General features: G+C 38.2%; 1 protein-coding gene across 2 annotated transcripts in view; it reads right to left on the reverse strand.

Moving 5' to 3' along the window:
* ADAMTSL1 (ADAMTS like 1) overlaps positions 1–12,350 on the reverse strand; it is a 392,370-nt gene that overhangs the window by 106,847 nt on the left and 273,173 nt on the right. For both annotated transcript variants that reach the window (XM_050987189.1, XM_018918349.3), the window contains 2 exons: positions 10,522–10,596; positions 7,518–7,675 (listed from right to left, as the gene is read on the reverse strand). In XM_050987189.1, coding sequence (XP_050843146.1) covers positions 7,518–7,675; positions 10,522–10,596 — 233 coding nt within the window. The remainder of the gene's footprint in view (positions 1–7,517; positions 7,676–10,521; positions 10,597–12,350) is intronic.

Below are 12,350 nucleotides of genomic sequence, written 5' to 3' on the forward strand. Positions count from 1 at the left end.
CAAAGAGCATCCACTCAGTAGTTTCAAATGATGTAGTGGTTGAGCACAGGAACCACAAATCCAAATCACATTTGATCATATTCAGTGTACTTACATGCATAAACTGTGGTTTAAAATACATAAATATAGATAGAAATTTTTAACAGTTTTCAGAAATCGCTTCCTGACTAATGAGCAAAACTTCAGTCCAGTATCTTCTAGCTCAGTTATTGGGTGAGTAGATGGAATGTAAAACGAAAACAGAACATCAATGGTAGCCTGAGAAGGATAATTTTCCTGAGCACTTTGTCAAAAAAAAAAAAAAAAAGGTAGTTTTATTATTCTAGGTTTTTTCCAAGGTCCCTTACCAAAGGTCCTAGACAGATCCTCCTAGAAGGTCTTCCCGTGAACTGATGACTGGGTAACAAATAATGGCCCAGTAACCTGCTCTTGCAATGGATGGAGGACTGTGGAATCCCTCAGGGATATGTGCTGCAGCATGAGCTGTTAGCAAGATGCACAGATGAGCAGGATAAAGGGTAAATCATGAGCTTACCAAGTTTGCTAATGAAAAAGCTTATGAATGGGGCCTAAAATGGAAACCATCTGTGAAAGCACCCAAAGTTTGACAGACTAAAATTTGAGTTCAGTAAAAAAAGAAATAACGCCTATGGGAGATCCCAATTAATTATATATGCTAATTATACACAAAACTGTTGTCCACATTAGCTTTTACTATTCAGAATCATGATAGGGTTGTTTCAGACATTCCTCTGGAAATAGCAGCTCAGGATGCAGCATCAGTTAAAAATCTCAATAGAATTTTGCATAAAGGAAGAAAAACAGAGAGAAAAGTACACAGCCAGGTAAAATCCATTTGTCTTGATTATTATGTGTACAGAATCAGAAAACTATTAAGGTTGGAAAAGACCTCTAAGATCATCCAGTCCAACCACCAACTTGACACTGCCAAGTTCACCACTACACCACGTCTCTAAGCACCACCTCTACTCAGTTTTTGAACACTTCCAGTGTGGGTGGTTCCACTACTTCCCTGGGCAACCTGTTCCAACATTTAATCAGCCTTTTGGCCATGAAACTTTTTCTAGTGTTCAATCTATATGTCCCCTGGAACAACTTTTGGCCATTTCCTTCTGTTATATTACTTGTTACCTAGGAGAAGAGACTGACCATCACCTCGTTACCCACTTCCTTTCAAGTAATTGTAGAGTGTAAATTCACTCTTTTTCAACATATAAATTTATGTACAGATACATTTTTATATCAAATAATAATACTATGATATGATATATGATATAATTTTATTTATATTATACTCAAATTATTTATATTAACATTAAATAATTTTATTATATTTATTGCACTATAGATCTATTGACAGGAAATTTATTCTTTCAAACATAGATCTATGTAATTAAACACTAGTCACAAATTATGTGTTTATGCGTACTTTAAAAAATTGTGACTGTATAATCACAGCAAAACCAGGAAAGGGACAGAGAATGGAAATAAGAATGAACTTTTCATGGATCATCTTTGATAAAAAGTAAAATTGAGTAAGATATAAGAAGGACACTTATCTGTTGGAACAAGTCCAGAGCAGGTACATGAAGATGACCAGAGGGCTGGAGCACCTCTCTTTTGAGAAAAAGCTGAGACCAATGCCTAATGATTTTTCTCTTTTTACTTTTATAAATTCTCTGTATTCTTTATACATATACTTGTAGCTCTGTAGCCTATTATTGTAACTTACCTGCAGTATTTTCCGAGGCAGAAAGACAAAACAAGTTCCAAAGCCCTCATCATATCTTGGCTCTTTCTGGGAACTAAGGCTAAAATCTAGCTCTTTGAGACACATTTCCATCAACAAATGTTAGGTCTATCTAAGGAGGGAGGATTGAGAAGGGGCTTGGACTGTGGGAGGAATTGCATCACCACTGGTGCTCCTAAATTGTGATTTTTGTCAGGCTGCTTTGCTAAACTTCTGTATTCAGTATTCTGTAATCTGTATTTACCCTGTGTGGGCAGGGTTTTGTGGACATTTTTCATATTTGCCCCTGGAGGCCTCTAATAAAGACCAGCATTCATATTACCTCCTATATTTGTTTCATTTTTAGGTTCTTAAGGCATCAAGACATCTGGGGTAGTTCAGCCTGGGGAATTTGCTCCAAGTACACCTCACAGCAGCCATTCAGTACCTAGAGGGGCTACAAGACAGCTGGAGAGAGGCTTTTGACCAGCATGTGTAGAGACAGGATGAAGAATATTTGTTTTAAACTGGCAGAGGGCAGATTTAGTTTAGATATTAGGGAGAAATTCTTTTGTGTGAGCATGGTTGGACATTGTAAAATGTTGCCCAGAGAAATTGTGGATGCTCTATCCTTGGAAATGTTCAAGACCAGGCCAGATAAAGCTTTGAAAAAGTTGATCTACTAGATTATGTCCCTGCCCTGGCAGCGGAGTTGGAGATAAAGAACCTTGAGTTTCCTTACAACCCAAAGCATGCTGTAAGTCTAGGCAGACACTGGGAAAGAGGCAAATGATCATGACAGAGATATCAATCACAGAAGTAAAGGAGAAGGAGCTAAACCAGTAGTAATAATTTTCTGTTTCTCAGAATGGGAGAACCAGAAAGAATCAGTGGAAGTACTGCACCAAGTTTTGAAGAATGAGATGTATTCCTCATTTTACACAGTGCATCAATCATTATGGAAATCATTGCAAGGCCTAAGGTCAAATATATTGATTAGGAATATGATTATGTTCTACATACTGTTAATTTAAATAATTTATACTGAACAGAAAAAAAAAGGTCAATATCAAATAAAAACTGTACATTGTCTTGAAAATATCTAGTTCATGGTTTTCCATACATTTCACCTCATTTGCCAAAATAGGAGAAAAAAAAATTTTCCTGAACTTGTCCTAAGATTGAGTTAAGAAAATTAATGATTGTATCTCTTTTCAGGCTGGTCATTACTTGTGAGCTTGACCTAGAAATTATTACCAAAATTGTGTATTTTTTTGATATCAGGAGATCAGACTGGCTGATTTTTATGACAATTACTACAACAAGAAGCTTTGAATGCAAACACAGGTTGGTAAAATCGATTGATACATACATGTTTCTAGCTAAATCAAATCTGCAGTGTGCAAAAATGACCTCAGGAAGACACATATTTCAAGAGGTACTCTTGCTTTTCAACAAATTGACAGTGTTCTATTGATCTCTTCTAGATGCACAAAAGTTGAATCACTTACACCAAACTTTAACTACTCCTATTTCTGTGTACTCAGCCTTAATTCTATCTCATCTACTTCCAGGAGTACCATCTTAGCCCCAAGTTGTCAGTGCTTCCAAGATTCTTCACCACTTCCCACCTCATAGGAAGCCTTCTCCCAAATATGAGATATAATGTCTTCTGGAAACATCTGCCAGCATCAGAACTAAATTGCACAGAAGACCCTTACTGTCTTCACTCCCAATCCTAATGTGGTAATACCTCAAATATCCAACAATATGTGAACCATAGACAGTAGCTCTTAGCTGCTCAGGCAAATTTGCAGCATTTGGCCCTTGCCTTAAAGCGAGTGCTGAAATACATTATTTCATGCCACAAAGTAAATCACTGTGCGCTCCTTCTTCAAAGTAACATTTAATCCAACCCTGGCCCTAGACTGACAGGGCCCATCAACTTCTCTGCCAGCTGGCTGCCTATATATTCATTATCTTCTGCATGCCCTTGCAAGTCCCAGGAAGTCTAGACTAAGTCCCAACCTTATTTTCCTTTGCTAACCTGGACTGTTATCAAATGCATTTATCTCACCAGCACTTTCTGCCAGTGCTAGATTGCAGCTGAGCCAACAGCTGTCTGGCTACCTCTAGAGTTCTGTGTAATTCAGCATCCACTTTTGAGATGCATTTTATGACTTTTTGGACAATTGGTGGCCAAGGCCCTAATTTCAGCAGTAACTCTGCCCAAGTGAACCCAGTCCACTCCATTTCTCCATCAGCCACCCATGCAAAAAAAGGATCAGTCTCTCCTGGCAGCCGCACTTAGCCAAGGCTTGTCAGTCCTAGCTGTACAAAAAGACAACAACAATACAATGCAATCCTAATCTATATAGCTCTAAAAGCCTCCAGACAAACATTTGTGCAATTCAGCTTTATGCATCCCTCATGCAAAGGACTTGGTCTGGGCAAACACTATGACTACTTCATTTATATCAGGGATTTAAAACCAACATAAACATAGTCCAACCTAGACCTAGGCCTACAATTATTTATCCTCCAAACCAAACCCAAGCCTAGATAATACCTTCACTAGACCTTGTTTTAAACCCACTAGTCTTTGCTGGCTCACACCTCAGCCACAGGATTCGGGTCCTAGCTGTGCAGCAATCAGCCTGTGAAGCAGATCCTAACAGGCTGTGCTTTGCCAGCCTCACTCTACACTGGCACTTGCTACTGGGTTTCTGTAAGCCTGCCACTAGTGCATTTCATATTCACAGTCATCAGGTGATGTCTGCTCTCATCTTATGGCCATCTGTAGACCCTGTCTGACAGAACTGCTTCATCCTGCTCAAAGGAGATGAGTGACATGAGCTGAGTACCCCAAGACTCTCTGTTTAGGGTCTGAAAGGTACACTACCAACAGAGGAGATGTTTTAGCACAGACAAGTGAACTGACATGACACTAGCAACAGAGCAGATCAGGGGCAGCTCTGCCCTAAAGGGCATGCTTTCCTGTGTGATATTGCTACTCTTATCTCTAGACCACAGAAACAGATTTCCACATGAAAATGAACCTTCATTTCTTCAGGATTATGTCAAACACAACCCATTTTTCTTACTTGTGTTCACATGAACCATAAGTTTTTACTGAAAACATCAAAACAGAGGAATCATCAGAATTTAGGAAAAGTAGTTCTAGTGGGATTTAAGTTTACTGGCATATTTGCCAGGTCTTTCGCCTTTCAAAAATTAAAGTTTACAGCGGAGACTTATAATTCTCAAATGATCAGTGTAAAAAAAAGAACATGAAAAGCTTTGCTCCTGCTTCAATTTTGTGATAACAACTTCTTCTTTTAAATACAGTAGTTTTACTGAATTATTTCTACTATTTAGACATCTTATGAAAAGATTTGCAAAGAGTTTTGCACAGAAGGAATGTACCATTGACATTACACAGTAGAGAAATCCAGTAATTATACAACTCAGCTCTTCCAGGAACAGCATGAGGTTTCTTCTTGAAATTTTAAAGAACTTTGTGGTACCAATAGAGAAAGTTAAGTGTCAACTTTCACATTGAGTTTCTACTTCTGAATTATATCCAGGTGTCTAACTTGACCGGTCTGAATAAGAGCATTCAGGGTCAAGTGAAAAGGATTACAAGAATAATTCTGGGAACAATGAATCTAAAACTTGAGTTTTGCTCCATCTACAAATTCATTTACATCTGTTTGCATAAAAATCTGCCTTGGCCCAGGAAAGCAAATCTTGACACCCAAAGAGATCCCACTTTGTAAGGAAAACTTACTAACACCACAGAGAAATATTTAATCTGATTTTTTCAATGAAAAGTACTTTAACTTCAAAACCTTGAAAGGAAAATCATCATGGATAAAGCAAATATGAAAAACAATTTCCAGGCCTGACATAACTGAGAGGTAGCATCTTTGATTGCATGCAGCTGTACGTGCATCTGTGCACGCTTATATCTGGCAAAATCTAACAAAATAAACATCCAGAAGAAAAAACCTTGTTAGAAAAATAATTTAATAGTGCAGAATAATATCTGTGTTGCATGAAGTAATAGCCAAAGTATCTTCTATAGCTGTTGATTAAAAATGAGCTATGATTCAAGAGAAGAGAATTTTTTAGTGCCTAATCCAATGCAAAGTTTAATTCTTATCTTAGGAAAGATCCTACAACCATGAGCAGTGGTTGGGGGTTTTTGGTGTATTTTTCTATATCCATAAAAGACAACAGATTTAACACCTACTGAGTCATGTTACTCTGATTTTCAAAGGTATAAACACATAGCAGAACTTAAAATAGTTCACCTCAATTCAGCAGCGCCTGTTCTGCCCATGCCTAGGCAACTTGTAGACTCACTCTGGTCAGACTGTCATCATTTATACAGAGTACTCCTTTGATTTAACCAGCACTTCTTATCTTGCTTTGATAGAGAAGGAAATGTAAGCACGAAGGGATAAAGGTATTTTCCCTGTCATAAAAGACAACAGTGGAAACACAGAGAAGAGAGTACAACCCTCCTGTTGCCATTGCAGGACAATTGGTCTGTGTGATTAGCTGTTTCCCACAAACATATTATAACTAGGCTGCCAGAAATTCACAGACAGCAGAAATAAAACAAAGTGAGAAATAAGGTTTACATTGCACTGATGTTTGCCATCTCTGTATCATCTGTAACTGAGGCAAATGAGTTTTAGATATTTTGAATTGAACAGTATCTATTTTAGCAAGGCATTGTTCTGCCATTCAAAGAGTAAGGAACGTATTCCTTAGTCCAGGCTTCTCCTTGTGAACGAGTTCTGTAAATTTTCATTTGCTTTTTCAGCTGCTAACATACCACTATGGACAGGGGACAGTCTACAGGACTGTGCTACCTCCCAAGCTAACCCATTCCAGCACAGCTTAGTTTAGCCCAGGACAATCACTTAGGACATTTTCCAGTTCGCTGTTCAAACCTCTAGCTGCCATTAGCTCAAGGTTAAAGCAAATGTCATCTACCTCTGGGGCTCATACTGAAAAATTTACATACTCCTGGACATGATGCAGGTTTTGCAGTTTAACAGCTGAAATCCTTCAGGTTCTTTGGACCGACTGGAAAAGGATTTATTTTATTGCAACTCCCAAATGTTCATTTTCGTATGTTTGTTTTCCCACAGAATGTGTGCATTGCTTCCCGCAATGTGTTTTATATTACCTGGAAGAATAGAAATGCTCTAATGGGAAGAAACAATTTTCCTCTTATTGCCAGTGCAACTCTAAGCAGAACTTCAAAATGATGCCAGGACTTCTTAAGCAAAGTTATCCCTTTATTTTAGAGCTTCAGGGTTTTCACTTTCTTTCAGTCTTCTGTGCAACTACACTAGTGTACAGCCAACAAACTATGGACCAAAGATATGTCTTCCTACTTATCCCAGATAAAAATAACTGCATGTCATTGATTTATAAGTACCTCAGTAGGCAATATAGAAAGTAATCTATCTTTTTTTGAAATGAGTTTATCTTTTCTTTTTGGGGCATATATTGGCTATGCCTTTCTTGACATAAATGCGGTCTCTCTCTCCCAAGGAGTTTCCAGTGAGGCTTTCATCAGACATGCAACCATAAAGAATTACATGTAGAATTCAAGAGATATAGCCTGGATTAAGCTTTGTGATAAACATCTACTGGAAAATTAAGATCTAGAAAAATCTCTTGCATGTTCCTAGCACATCTTGTCTTACTTTATAGTTCTAAGATGCCAACAACCAATGACCCTCACCTTGATAGTAAAGTCTGCAGTGAGAGGCCCAGATATTCTTAAGATCTCCTTGTCAGGAAGCTTCTGGAAATCAATGCTAGAATTTTCTACAAGGAAGGAGCCAGTGGTACTGAGGCTGTTTTCACTCTTCACACCTTGGAGAGTCTTAGTTTCTAAATCTGCCAAACAGAAAAAAATTGTCAGGAAACCAGAGCATTGCCATTTGAAGTGAGAGCAGAAAAAAACCAAAAACCAGCAGCAAAAATTAGTAATATTGCAACTCTATTCCCAAAGTTATTCACATTTGCACACTTTCCTTTTCTTTTTTCTCTTCCATCTGCTTTTTGTCTTTTTTCAACCCTTGGATTTTTAGCTCAGATTCCCCTCCTCACCCACAGGTCATGTTTTTATTCTCTTCCAGACATACTAATCCATTCCTTGTTAGGCATATTTGCCATGGTTTAACTCACCCTCAGTAAGTCACGCTCCTATGCGGAGCGTGACTCAGACCTTGGCCCATGAGCACTGCTAAGCTGCTGTACCCTCTTGCAGTTCAAAGGTGGGTCACTAACCACATGTTGTTGTGGCAGGCAGTTAACTGAAAGCAGGATATCCAGGAAAGAAAGATCAGTATGACAGCAATCCCATTTCCTCTCCAGAAGCAGTCTGACCCATCCCAGAGGAGTAGAAGGGGAACGTGGGTGCTGAACCCCCCCTGAGTTCTCCATCTGTCTCTCTCTGTATTCACAGTTCCCCAAAAGGGCATTGACTCAGTTACTGGTTTGTAGCAGCTACTTCTCATTGTCATATTAAAGTAATGATAATTCCTTAAAAAGAAGTCAACAGTCAGAAACTAGGTCTGTTTCATCATTCAGCTAGTCTCCCCTACCAACTCCAGATTATGCTTTACAGCACGTTCACCAGTAAACTGTTTCTGGTAGTTATTTAAAAACAACAGGGCCTTTCATCATGAAAGATTGCAAAGCTGAAAACCTTTCACATATATTTATGAATATAGGCAGAAAAACTCTAACACAGTGAGGCAGCTAATGCATGCTATTAATCTATAATGGACATATATTTTCAAAGACAATTAAAGAAATAAAGTTTTTATTTGCATATACTGAGTTGCTAATTAGGGAACAAAAATGTATTTGCAGTAATGACACTGCTTTTCATTTTGGATTAAGGGAACTAATTAATGAAGGAAGTTGCCAAGGCAGTACACTAAGAATTTTCACTGTAATGATGAATTCCTTGGTTTTCAGTGAGACCAGTCTACTCCTTTGTGATGCACTTGGCCATCTATTTGTTTTTGGCAAGGCTGCATGCATAAGGAATAAAGATGGTTTTAAGACTTGTGTATATATAATCAGCCTCCTGTTGACTTCTCCCACAACTGAGGTTCACAGGGAAAAATACTCCCTCCCCCTGAAACTGACTGTAGCTCATACATATATAAAATCCTTTGATGGGTGAACAGAAAGATTCATGGAGACATCTGAAACAAGAAAGAGATATATTTGGACTTATTCATGTTTACACAGTGCAGTTAATCTAAATCTCAACCAGTGACTGAGGCAGACCTTGCTGATTCAAATCTTTTTGTAATGAAATACGATATGGCCTGAGAGAAGCTTTAGATCCATCTCTCCAGCTAAAATCTCATTTCTCTCTGAGCTGTCTTATAGCTCAATTTCACTGAAACGATAACTAAAGTACAAAATTTTCTACCTTGGAAGAGATTATCTATATTAGAAAAGAAGACAAGAGAGAAAGGAAGAGTGCATGTCATGTACTGGCAAAATAATATCAGACATACTGGAGCAGCTCAATAATACCCAAAGGGCCACTTAAAGCTGAGGTAGAGGTAGCATTTGAACTTTAACTAAAGTATAATATTTTTTTTTCTTGGTTTATGACCTGTAATTTGCTGGTCTTTATCCACAGCTTTAAATCTGAAGAACCCAGTGCTTTCTCAACACAAGAAGGGAGCCATAGTACAGGTCTCATAAGCCATCCCTTATGTTGACACCCTGTATAAAATTTTTGGGTGAAAGAAAATAAAAAGGCAGTGAAATGATTTGGTGTTTCATGTCTTTGCTGACACTCATGCTTGTACCTACACTGACAAACACAGAAGACATAAATGATCTGTACTGCAGAAAATTCCTAAAGCCTTTTGGAAAAGGAAAAGACTGACTTACAATAATTTGTGCTACTGAGAGGTCAAGCAGTTCAGTTTGGGGTTTTATTCTGACAGTAAATCATATTTACTAATACTCTAATATTAATTTCCTGCTGATAAGAAAGGAAGCAGCTTGTGAGCAGCTATTGCACTGGAAGATGAGAGAGAGGGTGCCAGGAGCTTCTATTCATGAAATAAATAGATTTGCCTTTAGCTCTAGCAGAATATTCTCAAATCCTGAGACTCCTCCCAGAAAAGAGGGATATAGAGCTGCTGGTATACACAGGAAAGTATTAGAGCTAAATGATGGGCTAGCAGATCTCAGTGGTCTTAACTCCTTGGAACAGTATTACTACTAAAGAACAAGGTTTCATTTTTGTATGTGGTTTCAGATCTTTAGAGTGTGATTTTGCGTGTGAGTATCTAGGGGAGAGAGAAAGATCATAACAGAAATGTGTTGAAGTCATGAGCAGCTTGGTGGCTGAGCTGAGCTGCAGGGAAGCTTATTCTTTACTGTTCTCAATATTTCTTCACTCAGTGGTATGTACTTTATTAATTTTAAACAAAAGCACTTGACACCGAGTGAGCCAGCCAAAGGATAAGCAAACAGAAATGACTGAAAAATTATGGAGGGCCAAAGAACTCTGCACTGTTGGCCAAGGTCTGCTTTGAAAAGAGTGTACCACTGAGATAACTGGGTCTGAGGAAAACTTCTGAGAGCAGGACTCACTGAAATCAGTGATCTGAGAGAGGCAAACCAGACACCACAGTGTAAACAGAGCACTGCAAGTTACCAAGGCTCTCTTAAACAAGGGTACACCAACTTCTTCTACTTACATAAATGATCAGGTCCTTTCAGCACGAGGCGAATTTGTCTACTTCCATAGGGAATAGCAACCACTGTATCATCCACTGTGGAATGCAAAAACACACAGAGAAAATAAGCAAGGAAATTCCCATCTGTTTTAAAATAAGCATTGAAATAGGTGTTTACAAGGCAGTCAAAAGAAAAACCTTAGGACCAATTAAAAACGCCAAGACTTATCACTAAAAATCTGAAAAAGGAACTTATTAAATGTAGTAACAACCTTCTGCTTAGAAGAATCCAAACCTGTTGATTTTATTTATCCCCAACTCCTTCTCAACTATTTATGGCTTTTCATGAGTAACCAAAAAGTTTCCATTTCATCACAACTCCACTTAAAACTCTGAAGTACTTTGAATCAGTGTTTGTGGTGAGGTAGAGAAGCATCAGCTTATTTGATATTTAACTAGAATAGCTTTCCCATTTCTCACTTGACATTTTCCCACTAAAATCCCACAGCTTCTCCATGATCCTGTCCATGCTATATGATGCTCTCCTACTGCTCTCAGGTATCCCTTTCACACCTCTTATTTTAATGACCATAAGGGCTATAATTCTGCTTCCCTTTCTACACTGCTAGCAGAAAGCCCCTGGAAAAGCAGAAGCCCATTAGACTGTCATGTAAATAGGCATTAAAGAAGGATTTTGCACCTATGAATCCCTTGGGAGCTTTGCCAACTGCATTTAATCTGAGGTATGAATTAACATATAGGTCACATGCAGGTTAGGTCAGCATTTCTAAAAAGGCAGTAACCTCAGTAATGTCCCAAAGGGAGACACAAAGACACAGAAAGATGTCATAAAATGTTATACTTTGGTTATGAAGTGGTCTGCCCAGAGAATGCCGACCTGGACTAACTAGCACATTTCATTCACCTTTCTCTATCCTTTCTGCCTTCTTCCCATGTAACTGGAAGTTGGGAAAGAAAAGGTATGCATGCCAAAAAGGATTTTTCTGGGGAGTGAGAAGGTGGTAGGCATGAGAGGAAAAAGTCTCTTTCACTATTTCTTCATTAGAACTGCTCACATCTGTGTTATGAAATGCCTTCTAGCAGGAGCTACAGCTCTGCTCTCTAAGCAGTGTTTTGCTTTGTCAGGTGAGGCCAACTCGGACAACAAAAGCATTTCCTCTTTCATTCAAATATATGAGTTGGGGTCTTACACCTCTGCGCAGACCAAACCGGGAAAACTCTTAGAACCCAGTTAAATCAGGATTGTCACTTACTAGTGAAACAGTTGTTGATGTTATCATTTTATATCAAAGCTAGAGAGCCAACAGAGAGAGGAAACACTACCAGAAACAGGAACTTTTAAGCAATACATTCATCATCCAATACATTCATTCATACAAACCCCTAATATCTCAAAAACGGTGAACTAGAGTCCTTTTAAATTTTAAATTCTTTAATGCAGCATAGAAATTCTTGACACTCTTATATTTCAAAGCCTTATGGGATGAAATACTCATAGTTTTGTTGCCTCTTACTACCCCAGATGTGAGGTGGAAATGTAAGCAGTCTCTCTAAGTGCCACAAAAGTTGTGTGGACATAAAGACTGTTCAAATTTTCAGGTGCTTCTGAACAATGTCCCATTTTCAAGTTCTGATTTGCTTTGTTTTCTCAAACTATCCAAAATTTCAGTGTCTAAGTCTTTTGTAACTGGACTTAAACTCAACACGCATTTTGCTCATTCACATCTCTGATACCTCACTGATTAGTAAAGCTAGGATTGTATTTCATATCAATACATAATTCAAATTTTCTATTAGGAAATAAAAAATATTCAAATTCTAAAAAATAA

Source organism: Serinus canaria, chromosome Z (assembly GCF_022539315.1).
Source record: "Serinus canaria isolate serCan28SL12 chromosome Z, serCan2020, whole genome shotgun sequence".
In the NCBI taxonomy this organism is placed as follows: domain Eukaryota; kingdom Metazoa; phylum Chordata; class Aves; order Passeriformes; family Fringillidae; genus Serinus; species Serinus canaria.